Below are 25,503 nucleotides of genomic sequence, written 5' to 3' on the forward strand. Positions count from 1 at the left end.
TGCCATCTTGATCTTACACATTTCAGTGTTTTATTTATAATACTCAACAATAATTGTTAAATGTTGTTGTTGTTGCTGCATGCCTTGAAGCCGTTTCCGACTTATGGGGTTTTCTTGTCAAGATTTCCTCAGTGGGTGTTTGCCATTGCCATCCTCAGAGGCTGAGAGAGTGTGATTTTCCCAGTGGCTTTCCATGGTCGAGCCAGGATTCAAGCTCTGGTCTCCTGAATTGTAGTCCAGTGCTGAAATCACTATACCATTATGATTTCATACCCAATGGCTGTAGTCAACTGTGACTTTTAAGTCTGGAATCCTGGCTTAATAAAGCACAGTGTGAACAAGCAGTGTGCTATACACACAGACTTCATGTTATAAACTCATGAGGAGGGTATGACTTTGTAAGATGTCCAAACCCAGAGAATGAAGCAGGCTGCTTGTACTAGCACACAGCTCATTCATGCTGTGGCTTACTATTGGTAAAAAATACATGCAGATATAGTCACTAGCTTTTGAATAATATGAACAGTACAGGACCTAATACAAGTGGTCCGATTTGGGTCTACAAACATTGTCACCAGCCGTTTAATTCACATCTTTGGTAAGAGGGATCAACCCCTCTTCTTGATAAGAAAAAAGGAGGAGGAGGTGGCAGGGAGAAGGTGTGAGAGAAATGAAGCGAAATGTGAATGGCACTATAACAGAGGATTGAACAGCATAGATTAAAGTTGATGTTTTATGTTTCTATGCTTTTATGTTCTTATGTTTTTATATTTTTAGCTGTGGTTTTAATTGTGCAGTAACTAATGCTGCAATATTGTACGTGTAATTTTAACTGCTGTGATCCCGCCTTGATCCATTGGGAGAGGCAGGAAGATAGAAATAAAAATTATTATTATTATTATTATTATTATTATTATTAAATATTTAAGAGTAATGTTTAAAAGCTGTTGTAATTGATGAGTTCTCAGCTATCACCTGGACATGTAAATACAGTGTGCCTAACTGATCCCCTTTAGGGGTCAGTGCAGATTTATAAAAATAAACATCACATAAATGAGCAAATAATCAAAACTTCAGAAAAATCCCGGCTTTCTAAGTTTTCTAAAGTGCTATAAATTACAGTGTGTCCGTGCCAAGCTCAGGCTTGCCATCCGCAGTTTGAGCTTCCGTGGGCGGCAAGCCCCAGGTTGTTCAATTGGTGCATGTACAAGTGGCGGTGGAAGCGGGAGTGTGCACCCATTGAAAAGAATGGGACTTAAGGGCCCACGTCTTTTACTATCAGCGGGGGAGATCTGAAACAGATCTGCCACAGATAGCAAGAGCGCCTTGTATAGCTTTAGTGTGGAGGCCTAGAATGTTTCCAAATCTAACATAAAAACCATTTTCAAACAGAGAATATTAGATGTTAGAGTACAGAGAGACGTATCAGTCTTGTATTCAAGAGGTGATATGATAGCCCTGTTTAAATATTTGAAGGGATGTCATATAACAAGCTTGTTTTCTGCTGCTCCAGAGATTAGGACCCGGAACAGTGGATGCAAGCTACAGCAAAAGAGATTCCACCTCAACATTAGGAAGAACTTCCTGACAGTAAGGGCTGTCCGACAGTGGAACACACTTCCTTGGAGTGTAGTGGAATCTCCCTCCATGGAGGTCTTTAAACAGAGGCAGGATGGACATATGTCGGGGATGCTTTGATTTAGATTTCCTGTATGGCATGGGGTTGGACTGGATAGCCCTTGCGGTCTCTTCCAACTCTATTATCCTATGATTCTAAGATTTATGAAATAGATAGCAGAAGAAGAAGAAGAAGAAGAAGAAGAAGAAGAAGAAGAAGAAGAAGGTCTTTCCTAATGAAATGTGAACAACATATAGTGTTCATTTATTTGCTTTTTTGAGTAGGTGAACACAGTGCTCTAGCAAGGAAGATTCCAGGACATCTAGTATCAAATAGACCAGGCCTGCACAACATGTGGCCTGCAAAAGGATTTTGAGCAGCCCATGAGGATGTGGAAAACTTCAAAGTTCCTCTGTTGCTTAGCCTCCTCCTGAGGAGAGGGCATGCGGAGGAGGAGGAGGAGGAAGGGTGAACACTCTCCCTGCAAGGCTCCTCTGCCACCTGGTTTTCTCTTGAGGTGAAGGATGGGTGGAGGAGTAGGAGGAGGACAGGTGAACTCTTGCCCTCCAAGGCTCCTCCACTGCTCAGCTTTCTCCTGAGAAAGCCGAATGGAGGAGGAAGAGGATGGGCAAATGCTTGCCCCCTAAGGCTCCTCAGCTTCTAGCTTTCTGCCAAGGGAGAAGACTAGGTGGCGACAGAGTTGGACAGGCAAATGCTTGCTCTCCAAGGGTCTTTCATCACCCTGCCTTGTCTTGAGGAGAAGGCCAGGTGGTGGCAGAGGACAGGCGAACACCCATTCTGCAGGGCTCCTCCACTGCTCGGCTTTCTCCTGAGGAGAAGGACAGGTGGAAGAGGAGGATGGGCAGATGCTTCCCTGCAAGGCTCCTCCTTTGACCCCCTTTCTCCCAAGAGGAAGTCCAAGTAGAAGAGAAGGACAGGCAAGGCTGCTCAGCTTTCTTCTGAACAGAGGGCCAAGCAGAGAAGGACAGAATTAATATTAATTAATTATAATCAATTATAATAATTATTAAATATATTTATTAATTAATTAACATTTAATTAAAAGCTATCTGTTTAGTCTATTTTAATTTTGGCCCCCAGCTACTGTCAAGTTGTGCAGGTCTGTGGTGCATGTGAAGTGGAAGATCTGGCCCATTATTTACTGGAATAAAGAGAAGATTATTTATATCTCCCTCTCTCTTTTTAGGCATATGGGAAATCAGGGGGGTGGTGGGTTCGAGGGCCAACTGAATTTCCTTCTGCAAGGCTTTAACCCTCTGCAGGTTGCCCTTTTACAATTAAAACAGTCAGTTTAAGGGAGGGAAAGGAAAAATGTTTGAAGAAAGTAGTGATATGTTTCCTCTCCTTTTCTTTCAAAGTTATTACAGTTTGTATGTATTGGTATTTTTTTTAACCAGATATCTGCTTTTTGATATCATCCATTAACATTCAGTAAACCTTTACTCACATAGTGCATGGGAAAGAAAATCCTACTGCAGATAGTGGTGTGATTAGTATATGTGGATGGGTAGTAGTACTTCTGAGAGCCAGCGTGGTGTAGTGGTTAGAGCATTGGACTATAACTCTGGAGATCAAGGTTTGATTCCTCACTTGGCCATGAAAACTCACTGAGTGACCTTGGGCGAGTCACACACTCTCAGCTCCAGAAAACTGTTTGGCATAGTGGTTTGAGTGTTGGACTACAACTCTGGAGACCAGGGTTTGATTCCCAGATTGATCATGAAACCCACTGGGTGACCTTGGACAAGTCACATGCTTTCAGCCTCAGGGAAAGGCAATGGGAAATCTCTAACAAATGTTGCCAAGAAAACTCCATAGGAAACCTGAAGAAATGTCGCTATAAGATGGAAACAATTTGAAGACTCATAACATACAGTACAAACTTGACTTAGGATCTCCATAACTCAGAAATCAACTTGACAGCACCCAGGAACAACAACAAAGTAGTACTTTTAAAGGTATTCCATAATTGGATTACTATTTTTCGATCAGGCAAGATGGACAAAATTGTATCAGCATCTAGTATGGTGACCTGTTCCAGGCACCTAAATGTCAAACAACACAAATTCGTCCAAAAAAGTTGAACAGGAAGAGGTTCTATTATAGACTGTGTCTTCTATAGACTCCAAGATGGAACAGATCACAGTGCTTTTATCCACACGACATGAAAAACTGTTGCTGTACATCACTGAGGGGATCTAAAAATATGTACGGATAGGGACTCTTTAAAAATATACATTTTTCTACTTGAACAAGCACTGTAAGAGAGTGGCAGACATTCTGGCGTGAGAAAAAGATAGCTTTGTGGGGATTACTGCCTTGCAGTGGTGATTCAGACTGTTTTTAAGCCATGTTAGTGTGGATTCAATATTTTTCCTCCACTTCAGTCTTCCTCCTTGCTAGCTGTTGCTTGCAATTTCCTAATAAACAGAGAGAAACCTGAGTTTTAGCTAGTTTGAGAAGGCACTTAGCAACTATTTTGCAAGGTGCCTTGACTTAAGCCTTCTGTTTAGGGCTCTAGGTCTGTGATAGGATAATTGCCAGAATTAGCTGGATGCTGTTAACATAGACCATCTGGAAACCATTTGGGTCCATTAGCCTCAGGGGCTGGAGCATCCTGAATCTCATACTGCGATCATTAAAGGGGACCATATATCCAACTTTAAGCAGATGGTGGTTGATATATGATAACGGAGTAAGCAAAAATTCCCACCAATAGATAGGTGGCTTGCTATACAACTTGAATGCACATTCAGATAGACCCTTGGTTGTCATGGCAGCTGTGAAATTCTGAAGCACATTAGTTGAGGCAACTTTGCTCTGGAAATTAAAGGTACCTGGATATCAGTTTTGAAACTCCATGGAGTTTATCAGGCAAGGGAAATTGGAAGTATAATCCAATGGCAATCTGAACGCAATCATGGGGTTTCATGTTGTTGTGTGATAGACTACCACACGCAATTTCAGGCAGTGGGAAGTCAGTTCAGACGCAATTCGAATTCACGTAAATTCGCTGAACTAGCAAATTCACGTGCATGTGTTCTGGCCCCACTTTCCTTTCATTCGAATTTAAGATAAATTCCTCCCGTGTGATAAACGTTCTTGACTGGTTTAGATCTTATTTGTCAGACAGATCTTTTGCAGTGGTTGCAGGTGGTCAGACTTCATCTCCTGTCCCCTTATCTGTTGGAGTTCCCCAGGGCTCTGTTCTGGGTCCCCTTCTGTTTTCTCTCTACACACTGTCCTTAGGTAAACTCATTAGCTCTTTTGGTTTTTCCTACCATCTGTACGCCAACGACACCCAGTTGTATCTTTCCACCCCTGACCTTTCTCCAAGGCTTGAACAGCAAGTTTCGTCTTTTCTCACAGCTATCTCGCAGTGGATACACCATCAGCGTTTGAAGCTCAACATGTCCAAGACGGAGCTTCTTGTCTTTCCCCCTAAGTCCACCCTTCAACACTCCTTTTCTGTCTCTGTGGACAACATTTCTATTCAACCAGTCCAGCAAGCCCGCAGTCTTGGTTTTATCTTTGATTCTTCTCTGTCGTGTATCCATCAGATCCAGACCACAGCCAAGACTTGTAGATTCCTTTTGTACAATATTGCCAAAATCCGACCATATCTCTCCACCTCTACTGCCAAGATCCTGGTCCATGCCTTAGTGATCTCACGACTTGATTACTGTAACATCCTTCTGGCAGGGCTTCCTCTTTCTCACCTCCGTCCTTTAATTTCTGTCCAGCATTCAGCTGCACGCATTATCACATCCGCCCACCGCTCTGACCACATCTCTCCTGTGTTGGCATCCCTTCACCGGCTCCCCCTCCCTTTCCGCATTCAGTACAAGCTCCTGCTGTCAACGTTTAAAGCCCTCCATGGACTGGCCCCTCCTTACTTATCAGACCTTCTTTCTCCTCACCTTCCCACTAGGGCCCTCCATTCTGGTAGTCAAGGTCTACTGTCCCAGCCCAGGATTTCCTCTGCCCCATCTTGGATTCGCCCCTTTTCACTCACTGCCCCTCACTCCTGGAACCTTCTTTCCCCCCAAACAAGAGCCATCACTTTAACCAGCTTCAAAATGGAGTTGAAGACCATCCTGTTCAGAGAAGCATTCCCAGGCCTTGCATAATTGTCGCTTGCCTCCCTGGATGAAGATTAACCATCCATTATGAAGCCAAGCCCTCCCTCCAGTCCATCTGCCTTGGTCCAGGCCTTGGAGGTAGACAGGAACTGCTGGACCTCATCCTCTTCCCCACCACTACTCCCTTCTCCATTTGTGTGGTGCCTTTTTAGATTGTAAGCCTGAGCGCAGGGAACCGTCTACAGTGCTACCTCGGGTTACGAAATTAATTCGTTCCGCGGCGCCGTTCGTAACCCGATACATTTCGCAACCCGAAAAGGCTTTCCGTTAGCGCTGGAAAGCCACTAGCCGCACTTCGCATTTGAATTTCGCGCCGAAACGCGCCGAAATGAATTTCGTAACCCGAAAAATCTTTCGTTACCCGGAACAGTTTTTTCCAATCTAACTTTTTCGTACCCCGGAAATTTCGTAACGCGATCAATTCGTATCCCGGGGTACCACTGTAATTAAAAAGACTGTATGTACAGCGCTGTGTAAATTTACAGCGCTTTATAAATAAAGGTTAATAATAATAATAAACTCCCATGTCACATTCCAAACTACATCATGTTGGTCAGACTGCTAGGTAACATGTGGCCAGATGAGCAAAAGAATCTGTTACCAAAACTAAATCTAGGAACACATTAAAAATCAATTGTGCCATGGGCTGGGCTCCTAGTAAGAGCGGGGTTGTCTGTCTGGACACCAAATAACCCTACTGCACTTGTTCACCCACTTGCCTCTAAATTGTAAAGAATCAAAGCCATAATTCCAATGTCAATGAAGGCATCTAACGAACCTGTTTGATGCAAGGGAGGTAGCCATGGGAAGGGGAAAGTGCAACTGGGGGAAAAAAGACTAAACTTCATCTCAGAAAACAAAACAAAAACCCACACCTCCTCATTGTGATCACAATTTTAAAAAAGCTATTGACACCATGAAATCATGCTTTACATTTTTAATGTATACAGAGGGCTTACTGTAGTTGATTTTTTATTATTATTATTATGATTGTTGAGCCTTCTAAGTTGAATAATTGCCCTCAAAGGTAAAATAACAGGTAGACTTCATACTCCTGAACCAATGGTTCCCAAACTTTGGTTCTACAGATGTTTTGGACTTCAGCTCCCAGAGTTCTAGACAGGGGGCCAAGCTGGCTGGGGCTTCTGGGAGTTGAAGTCCAAAACACCTGGAGGTCCAAAGTTTGGGAACCACTGCACCTAGACTGATATATTAAAGCAAGAGTGGAAATCATACTGCCTTCCATATGTTACATATTTGAAAAATAGTGAATGTTGGGTAGACAGCAAAGCTTTTTAAATTTCAGATATTAGTATCTTGGTGTCTTGTTGCACACTACAGTAAAAAATTAAGTTTCATAAATTACACCATATGTTCCTGAGGAGCTGCATAATGCCTGGAAAAAAGTTAGCATCTAGAAAACAAATTACATGTTTCATTTGTTAAATTTCATTTTTAATATATGTTTCCCTATTTTCCGAAGTGCTCAAGACACTTAACAGATTATAGCCATAATCCTTACAAACAATCATTTTAAACAGGGCAGTGCTGTTATATTTATATATTCTTATTTGTCCTTTCTAAATTAAAAAGTTAAGATTGGGGATCTTATCAGGGATACCAAGGGAGCAAAAGAGCAGCTTCCCTGACACAAGTGGCTTTGAACTTTGATCATCTTGCTTGCAGTTAAGTCTACTGACCTTATTCTAAACTTTACTGTGTATTCAGTTTCTGTGGTTATTGAAATGCCTGTGAACCCTTGTAAGTAGTACCATGATTCTTCAAGTGCAAGGAATTAAAAATGTACTAGGAATTAAAAATGCCTTTACTCCCTACCTCATCTGAGTTTTTATCTCAGCTCAAGGTGGGTCGGCAGGGAAGGAGAAGTTGGTAACCTCTTCATCTAAAGCAGGGGTAGGCAACCTTTTTGAGCCGGGGGCCGGGTTGCTGTCCCTCAGACAACTGGGGGGCCAAAGCCAAAAAATAAATAATTAAATGTTGTTGTTTTTTTTTTTAAAAAAATTAAATATATAAATAAACCAGGACAAATGTAGGATAAAATTTTCAAATGGAAGACACTTTTTTTTAAAAAATGGAGGACACGTGAAAAAATTTGCTGATTTCTAAAAAAATGTTAATATAAATGCATGTTTCTGAGGCTTCTATGGACAATTGCCCCCCAAAGGCCCCGGCGGCAATCGGCGGCAGGACTGGGCTGGGGCCGGCCCCAAGGCCTTGCTGGGTCGCATCCGGCCCGCGGGCCACAGGTTGCCTACCCCTGATCTAAAGGACTGATAAAAATATAGATGAATAGTGCAATCTCTCTTGCACTCCCTACTTTCCAGGTATTTATTTGCAGATGTTTTGCTTCAGAAAGTGTTTTTTGCAACATTATTTTTGTCTAAAGGCATTCACCAAAGAAATGTTTTCCACAATAGTTTCAGTATGAATTATATTCTATATAAAGTAGATTAGACAGCCAATGTGGTGTATTGAGCATGGCACTATGACTGTGGAGCCCAGGGTTTGAATCCCTGCTTCACCATGGAAACTGACTGGGTGACCTTGATTGAGTCCCACTTTCTCAGCCTCAGAGAAAAACAAAGGCAAACCTCCTTGAGAACAAATTTTGCTTAGAAAACCCTTTGATCTTGCCTTAGAATCACCATAAGACACACAACAACAATAAAGAGGATTGTGATTAAGGAAAAAGATAACTGTTATCGAAGGGTGAATGGTACAAGTGATGTGACTAAAATGTTGGCGTAAAGATAATTTTTGCAAACCTGTCCTTTGATTAGAAAACTAAAGTGAAGAGAGACTGAGGAATCTCTAGTAAGGTGAAACTAGATCTGCAAACCAAATATTTAGGGTTTTGATAGCATACCTAAGGTTATTTTTAAGGGTTATGGGAAGGGAAGAATCAAAAAGTGTAATTCTACATATGTCTGATTAAAAGTAAGCCTATGTGAATTCACTTAGACTTAATTTGCAAATGTTCAGATGAATTAAAAACAAAATCCGTTTTACAAATTTTGGTTGAATCATTGTTTCTCTACAACCCTCGGTGAAACATGAAAAAGATAATACAGCTTGATGCATGCAGGGTTTACATGAGGAGGCCGATACTGAGGATAGACGAAATAATACAGTTGGACTTTGACTTGGCTGGATTTTCATTAGGGCTATCAGCCATACAGCTTTTCTGAAAAATGTACTAATGCCCCCAGTTTATTGGAGTCTGATTTTCAAGTGAAATCCTTCTTGGAAGTAAGTTCCAATGAGTTCAATGGATGTTACTTCCATGAAAGTATAAATAGGATTGGAATCTTAGGTTCAAAACACACTGCTGAAATAATCCAGTTTGAGACCGCCTTAACTGCCCTGGCTCAGTACTAATGAATTCTGGAAACTATAGTTTTGAGCGACATTGAACTTCCTCTGAGAGAGCTCTGGTACCACAATAAGCTCTCATTCCCTGGCACTGAGCCAGGGCAGTTAAAGCGTTCTCAAACTGGATTATTTCTGAAGTGTTTTGGACCTTAGTGTATTTGTCTTAGATTTAATCACAAAATTAGAGTACACCATGATAATTTAACATACTGTATAAAGTTCTCAAAACTATTTTCCCAGTGGAGAAAAGAAATATTTTGTATGAGAAGAAATCAACAAAGTACATTTAATGTTTCATTGTTATATTAAAGCATATTCTGATCTCGGCATTTATTTTTACTAGAACGTTTGTAACTTTAAGACATAACAATATTTTAACCAAAACAATGAACAATAATCATTTTAGCATTCTAAAGGCATTCTAAATGAGTTGTAGTGATGCTTCTTAGATATAATAATAATATAATAATAAAAATTATTTTTATACCGCTTTTCCACGATAATCAAAGCGGTGTATAGAAAATGCAATAAAAACAACAATACAGAATAAAAATTTGAATAAAAACAGCTATAACACTATATTAAAACATTACATTAAACAAAAAAAACCAATTACCCCAAATCAAAGCCAGCTGAATTGTTAATCCATGATGCTAGTACATATAGGGGGAAGCCACATAGTATCAAGGGACATGGGGGAAAGCCTGGTGGAAAAAAAAGGTTTTAAGCTTCTTTTTGAACAAATCCAGGGAAGTGATGGAACGGAGCTCATCGGGAAGAGTGTTCCAAATTTTAGGGGCCGAGATGGAGAAGGCCCTTTGCGAGGTTGACGCATATCTTGCGGTTGGAACCCTCAACAAGTTCTTCCCGGCTGACCTGAGTGTGCGGGGTGGATTATATGGGGAGAGGCGGTCCTCCAAGTAGCCTGGGCCCAAGCCTTTTAGGGCTTTATAGGTAATAACCAACACCTTGTATTGTGCCCGGAAGTGAATGGGCAGCCAATGAAGATCTTGCAGAACAGGTGTTATATGGTCGATCCTGGAACATCCAGCGACCAATCTTGCTGCCATATTCTGCACTAATTGAAGCTTCTGGGTTTGGTACAAGGGTTGCCCCATGTAGAGCGCATTGCAGAAATCCAATCGAGAGGTTACCAGAGCATGTACCACCGTTTCAAGGTCCCCCCAGCCCAGATAGGGTCACAGCTGGCGTATCAGCCAAAGCTGATAACAGGCGCTTCTGACCGTCGCATCCACTTGAGATGTCAATTGGAGCGACGAGTCCAGAAGCACTCCCAAGCTGTGAACTGAGTCCTTCAGGGGGAGTGTGACCCCATTCAGGACAGGTGGACAAATTTCACTACCCGGACCTGGGGAGCCTATCACAAGTACTTCCGTTTTCTCTGGATTCAGACTGAGTTTGTTTCCCCTCATCCAGCCCATTACCAACTCAAAGCAGGCATTTAGAGGAGAGATGCCATCCCTAGTCACTGCAACAGTCGGAGACACAGAGAAACATATTTGGGTGTCATCAGCATACTGATAACACCGCGCCCCGTGTCTCCGGATGATCTCTCCCAGCGGTTTCATGTAAATGTTAAATAGCATGGGGGACAAAATTGCTCCTTGAGGGACGCCAGATGTAAGCTCCCTCTTATCGGAGCAAGAGTCCCCCAGCTGCACCATCTGGAATCTACCCGAGAGGTAGGAGCGGAACCACTGGAGCACAGTGCCCCCAATACCCAACTCCCTCAGGCGTTCCAGAAGGATACCATGGTCAATGGTATCGAAAGCCGCTGAGATGTCCAAAAGCACTAACAGGGACACGCTACCCCTGTCCATGCCCAGACGGAGATCATCGACAAAGGTGACCATGGCAGTCTCAACTCCATAGCCTGCCCGGAAACCAGTTTGAAATGGGTCCAGAAAATCTGTTTCATCCAAGATCGCTTGAAGCTGGAAGGCAACTGCCCTCTCGATCACCTTCCCTAAAAAAGGCAGCAGCGAAACAGGTCGATAGTTGTTTCGAATCAGGGGGTCTAGAGAGGGCTTTTTTTAGCGGAGGTCTAACTACTGCTAATTTTAAATTAGATGGAAATTGCCCTTCACTAAACGATGTATTAATTATGCGGCACAGCATCGATGTTACCGCCGACCCCCCCCCCCCGAGCCGTCAGCCATGAAGGACAGGGATCGAGAGAGCATGTTGTCTTCCTAACACTTCTAAGAATCTTGTCCACATCCTCGGTATTCACAAACTCAAAGTGATCCAGTTTAATAGACTGCACGGAATCTCTGGATGCCTCTTATAGGTTCTGAAAAAATGCTGGCGTTGAGATCAGTCCTTATCCGAGAGGTTTTATCCGCGAAGAAGTTGTTAAATTCGTCACAGCAGGCCTTAGATGGTTCTAATATAGGGTTCAGGGAGGGGAGAAATATGGGGGAAAAGTTAATTAAATGTATTAATTAGTAAATAATTTTAGAAAAGAATGCATGCTTAGAAATTTAAAAAATCTTCATGGGGGAAAAAGTAGTGGAAAGTTTTCTGCCCTTCAAGAGCACTGTGTGCATTTACTGTGCATTTAATACAGTAGAGGGAAAACCGGGAGAATTCCAGGCAGAAGAGGAAACCAAGCAAGGAGCGAGTATGTTGTGACTGTGACTAAAGGTAGATGAATTGAGGTAACAAATGTCTTGCTTCTGAAGATAACCTGCCAAGGTTTGATAGGCAAGGCCACAGCTATCTTAGAAAGTAGGAAAGAGTGCTGGGAGCATAAATTTGGAAAGAGATGACTAAGCATTAAAGGGAAAAGGAAGCTATGCTCATGTTTTCCTACAAATAACAGTGAAATGTGAATTTTAAGTAGACTGCAATGTAAATCGATGGCTTACTTTACTCTTGAAGAATGATTTTGTATCTTATTGTAGGTTGTAAAATTGTCTTTTAAAGGTGAGAATTAATGTAATGATACAAACAGCTAAATCTGAAATTTAGTCACTGGAGTGTTCATATATCGAGAGTAACATTCTGCATTCTCTTGCTTAGATGGTTTAATTGTTTTTTTTAAAAAATTAAGTACATATACAAGTAAATATTTCTGAGTTCATGTTATAGTTAGTAGTTTCAGTTAGGGTAGAGGAATGAAGGAACAGATTAAAAATAGGCTTGATCTGTTTTATTGCAATGCATCAAAAGCTGTATTTTTTATTTTTTTATTTTTTATTTTTTGGTTACTCTAAGCTTTTCCTAGGAGTTGCAATCTTGGCTTTCCAGATGGATTTAGTGTTAGAGGGCAAACTAAAGAAGTTAACTTTTTTTTTTTTTGTTCTTCTTCTTCTTTGGTTAGAGTGTTTATCATTTTGATATGTCTGCTTTACTTAAAAACATATGCCTTGTTTTGTCTCAAACGTCAATATAGAGATTATCTTAATTTAATTTAAAGACAGACATTATGCAGGTTCTTATTAAGGAGGTTGTAATTATGCATCTAGGTAGACTATTTTGCACATTGTTGACATTAGAAGGTATGCTATGCTAGCTGTCTCAGAATGTTATTAATGCAAGAAAGGCACTTTGTGCTTGTGCCCCTTCTGTTGTGAATTTAAAATCTCCTCTAATTGATAAGAATGAATTTATATGTAGCAGTGGCATCACTAGGGGGTTCAGGCTGTACCAGGTGACACCCCAAGGGAGGGTGACACCACTGCTCCCCAAACATCAACCTTTTGGCAGAAACAGGCTGTGCTGTTCGCTTGCGTCCCTTTAAAATGTTAAAGAGATGGTGTGAGGGGGTTAAGGTCAGTGGGAGGAGAAAATAATGGTTCCGGGTTTTTTTTTTTAATTAAAAAATTAAAATTATTTTGTTAAAAGAAATAATTCTTTAAAAAAATTATTTAAAAACATCACATCTTATCAAATGTTTACTTTAACTACATGAAACTATGTACATGTAAATACATTTAGGCTGTGCATATGATACTGTAATTTAAAGGTAAACAGTGGTGTCTCGTTATCTATTTTTATTATTATTAACCTTTATTTATAAAGCGCTGTAAATTTACACAGCGCTGTATCTGCTGATTTAAGCATCTGCGAACAGCAAGCCCAAATTTTCCCCAATGGCGGTATGTACATTGTGGCTGCACCATTATTAGGGACAGCCCCCGTTGTCCCCAGTGGCAGTGTGTGCACACAGCCACACCACCATTAGGGACAACAGGACTTCAGATAAGCCCTCTCCTGTTGTCCCTGATGGTGGTGTGGCTGTGTGCATGTGCTGCCATTTGGGGCAGCAGGACTTGAGATCCTGCAGATTTTAGCATCCATGGCAGGGTCCGGAACGGATCTCCCTCAGATACTGAAGTCCCACTATACCTTTAATTTTGCTGGTTGTGTTACCTTACATTCAGTGATATACAGGAATTACAATTAATGAGTAACATTAGTACAGAAAAGATTACTGAGGATTCTTTATGGTGTGGTAAGGGAGGAGGTCAGTGTGGGGAATGACACCATAATTTAACGCTCCGTATGATGCCGACCGTAGTGACACCACTGATAAGTAGCAAATAAATGCACCTTTAACTGCTTTAGCTTGTGAAGACTTTCTTTGAGTTGTTTTAGATGGTTTTATTCCCAAAGCCATTCTTTTTCTGCCCTCCTCCAAAGATGAACTGTTTGTCTTTGAAGTGTCCAAGGAATGTAGTCCCTTCCAGCATTGTTTAAGATCAAAAGTTGTCGCCCCCCCCCCCCCGCCCCCCAACCATTTTTCAAAACTGAAGGGGAATTCTAGGTATTCTGGGTTTCTTGTTTCTTGGCAGTCTCTGCAGCTCTAGCAAGTTCTGGGGCTGAAAATTTGTGTGTCAACTATGCAGAACATCTCAGAATATTTGATACCTATGTTGACTGCAGTTTGTCTTTTTCTGTCTCTGCTGATGGCTCCGCATTTTTCAGGAGCTTCAAACTTTGATTAACACCCTTTTGCTGAAGTAAATATATTTAATATGTGAACAGTCAAAAGCATGTATAACTTTGTGTATTAATGAGGTGTATTCCTGTGTGCATGTACAACAGCTCTCTATTTATACCATAATGGATATCACAGATAATGTCAACTTTCATTGCTTGTGTGTTAAACTGAGGTAGTGATGAAACTGATCTAGACAAAATAACAAGTACTTACCACACGAACTACCTTTAAAATTTACAACAGGGCTGATTAAAGTGCAGTCTACAAAAAAAAAAAAAAAGTCTAAAAAAGCCAGTGCAATTCTAGGCTGCATCAATAGAAGTGCAGTGTCTAGATCGAGGGAAGTAATAGTATCACTCTATTCTGCTTTGGTCAGGCCTCACCTGGAATATTGTGTCCAGTTCTGGGCACCACCATTCACAAAGGATGCTGACAAGCTGAAGCCTGTCCAGAGGAGGGTGACCAAAATGGTGAAGGGGGTCTGGAAACCATGCCATATGAAGAGAGACTTAGGGAGCTGGGTATGTTTAACCTGGAGAAGAGATGGTTAAGAGGTGATATTTTTTATTATATGATAGCTCTGTTTAAATATTTGAAGGGATGCCATGCTGAAGATGGAGCAAGTTTGTTTTCTGTTGTTCCATTGATTAGGACCTGGCCACTGTATGAACACAACACTGGACTACTGTAGATAGATGATTGAGTTGCTCCTGTGTGACTCATCTTCTTATTTTTATGTGTATATATACATAAAATTTATTGAAACATGTATTTTGCTCACCAGGGTTACACATCATTTTGGAATGATTGCATTTCTTCTGGACTTCGTGGATGCATGTTAATTGAATTGGCACTGAGAGGGCGTCTTCAGCTGGAGGCATTTGGAATGAGACGCAAAAGTCTTCTAACTAGAAAGGTAAGAGGCAAAGGGTATGTGTGTGTTTAGTTCTGTCTGATAAAGTATTTCAGGTGTTAATCTGGAGATTTGGTACCCGTTTGTAGACCTGTGTTAGCGTTTGTAAAGAGTTTAATAGAAGTTTCTTAAGCCACACACCGAACCAATGCCTAGCAAACTCTGTCTGTGTTTTTCTCTGCAGTTGATTTTGTTGGCATTATGTCAAGGTAACATTTTTCCTGAGAGGTTCTTGTAGGTGGTGATGCTGGGGTTGTGCTTCATTTTCTACTCCAGATTTGATTACATGGGCAGTTTTCCCTTGTCAATATTATCTTTTGCTCACCTATTTAAAAAGCAAGTTTGAAAAGTTTCCATTTGCCTCTCTGTTCAGAATTGAGTCTTTGTGTAAGCAGTAATTACTTATGTACAGCTAGCTACATTTGGTTATGAATAGCTTGAAATGGATCCCCTACCCTCTTCACAAAGCTTCCAAGTTGTTTTTGTTTGTTTGTTTGTTTGTTTATTTGTTTGTTTGGTTGGTTTGTCAGAAATGTAGAAACATTTCCTGAAATACCCAGGCTATGATAGCTTGCATTAGAATATTTTAGTTAGGTATTTTTTAAGGTAAATCTGAAAGATGTGACATTTCAATAAGTAAATTGAATAAGCAAGGTACTTTATAGATTATGGTATATTTTAAAATAAGGGTCAAATTAAGTAGGAACTATGGATTATGGGAAACCAGCGTCACCCATGTTCTGGTTTTTGGGGACACGATTTTTGGAGACATAACACTAGTACTAATAGCCACCTCCTGTGATTTGTTCCTGTCTCCCTTAATGATTATAGAATCATAGAATCATAGAGTTGGAAGAGACCACTAGGGCCATCCAGTCCAACCCCCTGCCATGCAGGAAATCCAAATCAAAGCATCCCTGACAGATGGCCATCCAGCCTCTGTTTAAAGACCTCCAAGGAAGGAGACTCTATCACCCTCTGAGGGAGTGCATTCCACTGTCGAACAGCCCTTACTGTCAGGAAGTTCCTCCTAATGTTGAGGTGGAATCTCTTTTCCTGTAGCTTGCATCCATTGTTCCGGGTTCTGTTCTCTGGAGCAGCAGAAAACAAGCTTGTTCCCTCCTCAATATGACATCCCTTCAAATATTTAAATAGCGCTGTCATATCACCTCTTAACCTTCTTTTGTCCAGGCTAAACATCCCCAGCTCCCTAAGCCGTTCCTCATAGGACATGGTTTCCAGACCCTTCACCATTTTTGTCGCCCTCCTTTGGACACGCTCCAGTTTCTCAATGTCCTTTCTGAATTGTGGCGCCCAGAACTGGACACAATATTCTAGGTGGGGCCTGACCAAAGCAGAATAGAGTGGCACTATTACTTCTCTTGATCTAGACACTATACTTTTATTGATGCAGCCTAAAATTGCATTGGTCTTTATAGCTGCTGCATCACACTGTTCACTCATGTTCAACTTGTGGTCTACTTGGACTCCTAGATCCCTTTCACACGTAGTTTCATTCAGCCAGGTGTCCCCCATCTTATATTTGTGCATTTTATTTTTCCGCCCTAAGTGCAATACCATTTCTCTGTGTTGAATTTCATTTTGTTAGCTGTGGCCTAGCTTTCTAGTCTATTCAGGTCATTTTGAATCTTGGTCCTGTCCTCTGGGGTATTAGCTATTCCTCCTAATTTGGTGTCATCTGCAAATTTGATAAGTATGCTCCCAATTCTGTCATCCAGGTCATTGATAAAGATGTTGAATAGCACTGGGCCCAGGACAGAGCCCTGTGGGACCCCACTGGTCACTTCTCTCCAGGATGAAAAGGAGCCATTGTTGAGCACCCTTTGGGTTCGGCCAGTCAACCAATTACAGATCCATTTAACAGTTACTTTGTCTAGCCCACATTTTACAAGCTTGTATGCAAGAATGTCATGGGAAACCTTGTCAAAGGCCTTACTGAAATCAAGATATACTATATCCACAGCATTCCCTTCATCTACCAAGCTGGTAATTTTATCATAGAAAGAGATTAGATTTATCTGGCATGACCTGTTTCTCTGAAACCCATGTTGAGTTTTTGTGATTATGGAATTTCCCTCTAGATGTTCACAGACTCTTTGTTTAATTATCTGCTCTAGAATCTTTCCTGGGATTGATGTCAGACTAACTGGACGATAATTGTTGGGATCCTCTTTTTTTCCCTTTTTGAAGATGGGGACAACGTTTGCCCTCCTCCAGTCTGCTGGGACTTCTCCTGTTTTCCAGGAGTTTTCAAAGATTATTGCCAATGGCTCCGATATAACATTTGCCAGTTCTTTTAATATCCTTGGATGGAGTTCATCTGGTTCCGGAGACTTAAATTCATTTAGATTAACAAGGTGTTCCTCTACTATCTCTTTACTTATTCTGTGCTGAAATCCCCCTATTCTGTCCTCTGCTCCATTATCCTCAGGTTGAGCACCCTTTTCCTTTTTTGAGAAGACTGAGGCAAAGAAGGTGTTGAGTAATTCTGCCTTTTCTCTGTCCCCTGTTAACATTTTGCCATCCTCTCGACGCAGTGGCCCTACCATTTCCTTCTTCTTACTTTTGCTGCTGACATATCAAAAAAAACCCTTTTTGTTGTCTTTAACCTCCCTAGCAAGCCTGAGTTCATTCTGTGCTTTAGCTTTTCTGACTTTACCCCTACGCATGCCTGCTATTTCTTTGAATTCTTTTTTTGTGATTTCCCCCTTTTTCCATTTCTTATACATGTTCCGTTTCAAACTTAGCTCAGTTGAAAGTTCCTTAGTCATCCATCCTGGTTTCTTGAGACACCTCCCATTTTTCTTTCTCACTGAAACTGTTTGAAATTGTGCCTTCAGTATCTCCCTTTTGAGAAATTCCCATCCGTCCTGAACTCCTTTATCTTTTAGTACCTCTGACCATGGAATCGCCCTCAATACTTCTCTAAGTTTGCTGAAATTCGCTCTCCTAAAGTCTAGAATGTGTGTTTGACTATGCCTGGCTTCTCCTTTCCACTGTATTACAAACTCCAGGAGAACATGGTCACTTCCACCTAATGATCCCACCACTTGCACCCCATTAACCAAGTCATCCTTGTTGGTTAGGATCAGATCTAAAATAGCTGACCCCCTTGTTGCCTCTTCCACCTTTTGGACAGTGAAATTGTCTTCCAGGCAAGTGAGGAATTTGCTAGACCTTGAGGATTTTGCCGAGTTTGACTTCCAGCAAATATCAGGATAGTTGAAGTCACCCATCACTACTACATCTCTCCTTTCTGAGCGTGTGGTCATCTGTTCTAGAAAGGCATCATCCAATTCCTCAGTCTGACTTGGGGGTCTGTAGTAGCCTCCCACAATAATATCCTTGTTGTTTCCCTCCCCTTTAATTTTTATCCAGATGCTCTCCACCTGGCTGCCAGTATTGATGTCCTGGATCTCTTCACTGGTGTAAATATCTCTGACATATAGTGCTATTCCTCCTCCTTTCCTGTTTGGCCTATTTCTCTTGAAAAGGTTATACCCCTCTATTTCTACATTCCAATTATAAGACTCATCCCACCATGTTTCAGTGATGCCTATTATATCATATTTGCTTTGTTGTACTAGGAGTTCAAGTTCATCTTGCTTATTTCCCGTGCTCTGTGCATTAGTGTAGAGACATCGCAGACCACGGGTCCCATTTACTTGCTGCTTGTGCAAGTTTTTTGGCCTCCCACTGTTGGGTCCTTGCACTTTTTTTCTTGTTTCCTCTATGTCTGTTTGACTTTTTTCCACCATCACTTTCACCTTCCTTAATATTGTCACCCTTCCCCACGGAACTCAGTTTAAAGCCCTCCTGATCAAGTTCTTGAGACTGTTGGCAAAAACATTTCTTCCAACTTGCGTGCGATGCAACCCTTCTGTTGCAAGAAGTCCCTCCTCATGGAACCGCAGCCCATGATCGAAGAATCCAATTCCTTCTCGGCGGCACCATCTGCGGAGCCAGTTGTTCACAGCTGCTATTTTCCTGTCCCTTCCTGGACCATGCCCTTCAACTGGTAGAAGAGACGAGATGACAAGCTGTACATCCATTCCTTTCAGCTTCCTACCAAGCGCCTCGTAATCCCTTTTGATGTTCTGCAGGCTGTGTCTTGCAGTATCGTTGGTTCCCACGTGGACCAAAAGGAAGGGGTATTGGTCAGTAGGCTTGACCAGTCTTGTCAGCCTCTCTGTCACATCACGGATCTTTGCACCTGGAAGACAACACACCTCTCGAGACATCTTGTCAGGCCTACAAATCACTGCTTCTGTACTCCTCAGCAAGGAGTCCCCCACTACGACCACACGCCTCCTCCGAGGCTTAGCAGCGACTGTTCCCTCGGGTGGGACTCTCAGGCTCCCCTGCTCCGTCCCTGAAGTCTGTCCATGCTGCTCTTCTTCATCCTCCTTGATATGGGAAAGAGCTTCGAATCGATTCTCTAGCTGCAAGCTCCCTGGTTATTGGTTACTTTTTCTCCTCTTTTCTGTTTGCTGTTCCATTCAGAATACATCTGCATGAATCACATGCCATTTATTCCCCCTTTTCTTTTCGGGTCACCCTTCTATGTCCCTGATATGCTTTGTCTTCTGTAGCTACTCCAAATTTCTAGTGTTATATAAAAAGGCTTTCCATTTCTCCATATTTATTCTGTGCCTTACTTGGAATTAATGTGACTTACTGGTTGTGCTGGGAGCTGTAGTATAATGTTCCTTCATTGGGAGTGCTGGTTGATGGTGCAATTAGAGAAAGTATATAATTAAAAGTAATGTCCATTATGAAGAAACTTGTTGCATGTCTGAGTAAATAAATAAGGATGCATCATGCAGGAGATAATTTGGAATATTTCTTTGCTAGCTTGCATGAATGAGTCAATGTTCATTATCCCTTCATATTTTTTGTTGTGCATTTTAATTGTGTTGAGAGCTGAGATACATTTCAAAATGTAAGTTTTGAATCTTGTTGAAGATACTGAACCTTATTTGTGAAAATTTATGACATTGGTCCGAAAAGAGAAAATATTTGAACATTGAGCCTTGAGATTAAAAATAGCATCTAAACCTACTTTTAATATCCTTGGTATTTAAAAAATCACAAACACAATTTGAGGTGCTGGACTAAACTCTTGAATTTCCCATCAGGTAATCTGCAAATCAGATGCTCCTACAGGAGATGTTCTACTTGATGAAGCGCTGAAGCACATTAAGGAGACACAGCCACCAGAAACAGTGCAGAACTGGATAGAATTGCTTAGTGGTAAGAGAAGTTTATAGAAAATTAGTATCTTTCAGTGCTTACTTAACAAATTGTTTTGTGGTACCATGCTTTTCTATTTTTTTTAAAGAGTGTTTTTTCTAGCTTAGAGCATGGTATGTTCTTACTTATGTAATGTCATCTTTCTAAATGATTAATTTTAAACTTTGCTGTTCATTCAAGTAAATTTGGGGATGGCTGTGGTGGCAGGAAGTGATTAAGTACCAGCTTGAGATCCTGTGATACAGGACAAGACATAAATATTTGGATGGATGGTTGAACTGCACCCTCAAAGTAATACACCCATCAATTATCATGCATTAAACCATGTATACCTATGTGTGTGGGTATGGAAATGAGTGTGTGTGTGGGGGGGGGGTTTCTCTCATATGTCCGTGGAGTTGGTTTGGCTTATTCCTAATGTTCGCTTGCAAAGGACTCTTCAAATTCCTTCTGTTTGTTGGTGAAGGTGCTCTTATGAGATCTGTCAGTATTTCATTTCTCATTTTTCATCTGTTCAATAACACTACTCTTTCAACCTCTGCTGTTTCATAAATGCTGACTTGCTGTTGAAGCAGTGGCATAACAAACCTAGTGTTTCCAATTCTAAGACTGTAACAAGCAAGATGTAGAAAAAATGGATGGTGGAAATTCCATTCAAATTTTAAGATGCTGTTATGGAATTTGACAGAATTCTCAAAAACAAGTCATACCAGACTAATCTGATATCTCCTTTTTATATACAAACTTACCAGCTTGGTAGATGAAGGGAATGGTGTAGACATAGCATATCTTGATTTCAGTAAGGCCTTTGACAAGGCCCCCCATGATATTCCATGCTGCATTCCTCGATTGAAGTTCCAGCTGGCCTCCCTTCCTCCTTGTTGGCAAGAAGGTTGGCTAATGGGTTTTTTTTAATCTGTTTTTATTGGTGTATTTGTATATTTGATTGTATTTGATGTTATGTAATTTGTGGTATTATTTGATTTTATTATGCTGTTCACCGCCCTGATCTTTGGAAGGGCGGTATACAAATAAAATTTTTATTATTTATTTTATTTATTATTCTTGCAAACAAGCTAGTAAATTGTGGGCTAGACAATGCAACTGTTAGGTTTATTAATAATTGGTTCACCAGCCAAACTAAAGGGTGCTCAGCAATGACCCTTTTTCATCCTGGAGAGAAGTGACCAGTGGGGTGCCACAGGGTTCTGTTCTGGGCCCAATGTCAATGACTTGGACGAAAGAATAGAGGGCACGCTTATCAAATTTGTAGATGGCTTCAAATTAAGAGGGGTTAATACCCCAGAGGAGAGGATCACACTTCAAAATGACCTTAATAGACTAGAAAGCTGGGCCAAAACTAACAAAATGGAACTTCAGCAGGGAGAAATGTAAGGTGCTGCACTTAGGGCAGAAAAATGAAATGCACAGGTATAGGATGGGGGACACCTGACAAGACTGGTCAAGCCTACTGACCAATACCCCTTCCTTTTGGTTCACGTGGGAACCAATGATACTGCAAGGCACAGCCTTCAGAACATCAAAAGGGACTACGAGGCGCTTGGTAGGAAGCTGAAAGGAATGGATGCACAGGTTGTCATCACGTCTCTTCTGCCAGTTGAAGGGCACGGTCCAGGAAGGGAGAGGAAAATAGCGGATGTGAACAACTGGCTCTGCAGATGGTGCCGCCGAGAACTATTTGGATTCTTTGATCATGGGCTGCGGTTCCATGAGGAGGGACTTCTTGCAATGGATGGGTTGCATCTCACACCAGTTGGAAGAAATGTTTTTGCCAACAGTCTCAAGAACTTGATCAGGAGGGCTTTAAACTGAGTTCCATGGGGAAGGGAGACAATATTAAAGAAGGTGAAAGGAATCGTGAAAATAGTCAAACAGACATAGAGTAAACAAGAAAAAAAAGACCCAACCTTGGGAGGCAAAAAAACTTGCACAGGCAGCAAGTAAAAGGGACCCATAGTCTGCGATGTCTCTACACTAATGCACAGAGCATGGGAAATAAGCAAGATGAACTCGAACTCCTAGTACAACAAAGCAAATATGATATAATAGTCATCACTGAAACCTGGTGGGATGACTCTCATAAGTGGAATGTAGAAATAGAGGGGTATAACCTTTTAAAGAGAAATAGGCCAAACAGGAAAGGAGGAGGAATAACACAATATGTCAGAGATATCTACACCAGTGAAGAGATCCAGGACATCAATCATGGAAGCCAGGTGGAGAGCATCTGGATAAAAATTAAAGGGCAGGGAAACAACAAGGATGTTACGGTGGGAGTCTACTACAGACCTCCAAGTCAGACTGAGGAATTGGTTGATGCCTTTCTAGAACAGATGACCACACACTCAGAAAGGAGAGATGTAGTAGTGATGGGTGACTTCAACTATCCTGATATTTGCTGGAAGTCAAACTCAGCCAAATCCACAAAGTCTAGCAAATTCCTCACTTGCCTGGAAGACAATTTCGTGGTCCAAAAGGTGGAAGAAGCAACAAGGGGGTCAGCTATTTTAGATCTGATCCTAACCAACAAGGATGACTTGCTTAATGGGGTGCAAGTGGTGGGATCATTAGGTGGAAGTGACCACGTTCTCCTGGAGTTTGTTATACAATGGAAAGGAAAAGCCAGGCAGAGTCAGACACACATTCTAGACTTTAGGAGAGCAGATTTCAGCAAACTGAGAGAAGTATTGAAGGTGATCCTGTGGTCAGAAATACTAAAAGGACGGATGGGAATTTCTCAAAAGGGAGATACTGAAGGCACAATTTCAAACAGTTCCCGTGAGAAAGAAAAATGGGAGGTGTCTCAAGAAACCAGGATGGATGACTAAGGAATTTCAACTGAGCTAAGTTTGAAACGGAACAAGTATAAGAAATGGAAGAAGGGGGAAATCACGAAAAAGGAATTCAAAGAAATAGCAGGCATGTGTAGGGGTAAAGTCAGAAAAGCTAAAGCACAGAATGAACTCAGGCTTGCTAGGGAGGTTAAAAACAATAAAAAGGGCTTTTTTGGATATGTCCGCAGCAAAAGGAAGAAGAAGGAAATGGTAGGGCCACTATGTGGAGAAGATAGCAAAATGCTAACAGAAGACAGAGAAAAGGCGGAATTCCTCAACACTTTATTTGCCTCAGTCTTCTCACAAAAGGAAAAGGGTGCTCAACCTGAGGATAATGGAGCAGAGGACAGAATAGGGGGATTTCAGCACAGACTAAGTAAAGAGATAGTAGAGGAATACCTTGTTAATCTAAATGAATTTAAGTCTCCAGGACCAGATGAACTACATCCAAGGGTATTAAAAGAACTGGCAAATGTAATATCGGAGCCATTGGCAATAATATTTGAGAGCTCCTGGGGAACAGGAGAAGTCCCAGCAGACTGGAGGAGTGCAAATGTTATTCCCATCTTCAAAAAGGGGGAAAAAGAGGATCCCAGCAATTATCGTCCAGTTAGTTGATGACATCAGTACCAGGAAAGATTCTAGAGCAGATCATTAAACAGAAAGTCTGTGAACATCTAGAACGCAATTCCATAATCACAAAAAGTCAACACAGGTTTCAGAGAAACAAGTCATGCCAGACAGATCTAATCTCTTTCTTTGATAAAATTACTAACTTGGTAGATGAAGGGAATGCTGTCGAAATAGTATATCTTGATTTCAGTAAGGCCTTTGACAAAGTTTCCCATGACATTCTTTCAAACAAGCTTGGAAAATGTGGGCTAGAAAAAGTAACTGTTAAATGGATCTGTAATTGGTTGACCGGCCGAACCCAAAGGGTGCTCAACAATGGCTCTTTTTCAGCCTGGAGAGAAGTGACCAGTGGGGTCCCACAGGGCTCTGTCCTGGGCCCAGTGTTATTGAATATCTTTATCAATGACCTGGATGACAGAATTGGGAGCATACTTATCAAATTTGCAGATGACACCAAATTAGGAGGAATAGCTAATACTCTAGAGGACAGATTCAAAATGACCTGAATAGACTAGAAAGCTGGGCCAAAGCTAACAAAATGAAATTCAACACAGAGAAATGTAAGGTATTGCACTTAGGGCAGAAAAATAAAATGCACGAATATAGGATGGGGGACACCTGGCTGAATGAAACTACATGTGAAAGGAATCTAGGAGTCCAAGTAGACCACAAGTTGAACATGAGTCAACAATGTGATCCGGCAGCTAAAAAGGCCAATGCAATTTTAGGCTGCATCAATAAAAGTATAGTGTCTAGATCAAGAGAAGTAATAGTGCCACTGTATTCTGCTTTGGTCAGGCCCCACCTGGAATATAGTGTCAAGTTCTGGGCACCACAATTCAAAAAGGACATTGAGAAACTGGAGCGTGTCCAAAGGAAGGCAACTAAAATGGTGAAGGGTCTGGAAACCATGTCCTATGAGGAATGACTTAGGGAGCTGGGGATGTTTAGCCTGGACAAAAGAAGATTAAGAGGTGATATGATAGCCCTCCAGAGAACAGGACCAGGAACAATGGATGCAGACTGCAGGAAAAGAGATTCCACCTCAACATTAGGAGGAACTTCCTGACAATAAGGGCTGTTCGACAGTGGAACACACTCCCTCGGAGGGTAGTGGAGTCTCCTTCTTTGGAAGTCTTTAAGCAGAGGCTGGATGGCCATCTGTCAGGGATGCTTTGATATGGGTTTCCTGCATGGCAGTGGGTTGGACTGGATGGCCCTTGTGGTCTCTTCCAACTCTATGATTCTATGTGAAAGGGATCTAGGAATCCTAGTGGACTGCAAGTGGAACATGAGTCAACAGTGTGATATGGCAGCTAAAAAGGCCAATGCGATTCTAGGCTGCATCAAGGGAAGTAATAGTGCAACTCTATTCTGCTCTGGTCAGGCCTCACCTGGAATACTGTGTCCAGTTCTGGGCACCACAGTTCAAAAGGGTGTTGACAAGTTGGAGCGTGTCCAAAGGTGAAATGGTGAAGGGTCTGGAAAGCATTCCCTATGAGGAGAGACTTAGGGAGATGGGTATGTTTAGCCTGGAGAAGAGACAGTTAAGAGGTGATATGGTAGCCCCGTTTAAGTATTTGAAGGGATGTAATATTGAGGATAGAGCAAGCTTATTTTCTGCTGCTCCACTGAATAGACGTGGAATAATGGATGCAAGCTATTGGAAAAGATTTTCCACCTAA

The 25,503-nt window shown here is 41.5% G+C and overlaps 1 protein-coding gene across 1 annotated transcript in view; it reads left to right on the forward strand.

Moving 5' to 3' along the window:
• Window positions 1-25,503, forward strand: part of GOLPH3 (golgi phosphoprotein 3) — a 42,829-nt gene that overhangs the window by 8,806 nt on the left and 8,520 nt on the right. The window contains exons 2-3 of the mRNA XM_089496923.1: window positions 14,928-15,059; window positions 20,216-20,330. Of these exons, the coding sequence (XP_089353049.1) occupies window positions 14,928-15,059; window positions 20,216-20,330 (247 nt within the window). The remainder of the gene's footprint in view (window positions 1-14,927; window positions 15,060-20,215; window positions 20,331-25,503) is intronic.

This window comes from Sceloporus occidentalis, unplaced genomic scaffold (assembly GCF_023333645.1).
Source record: "Sceloporus occidentalis isolate IW3139 unplaced genomic scaffold, rSceOcc1.0.p SCAF_1, whole genome shotgun sequence".
Classification (NCBI taxonomy): Eukaryota; Metazoa; Chordata; class Lepidosauria; order Squamata; family Phrynosomatidae; genus Sceloporus; species Sceloporus occidentalis.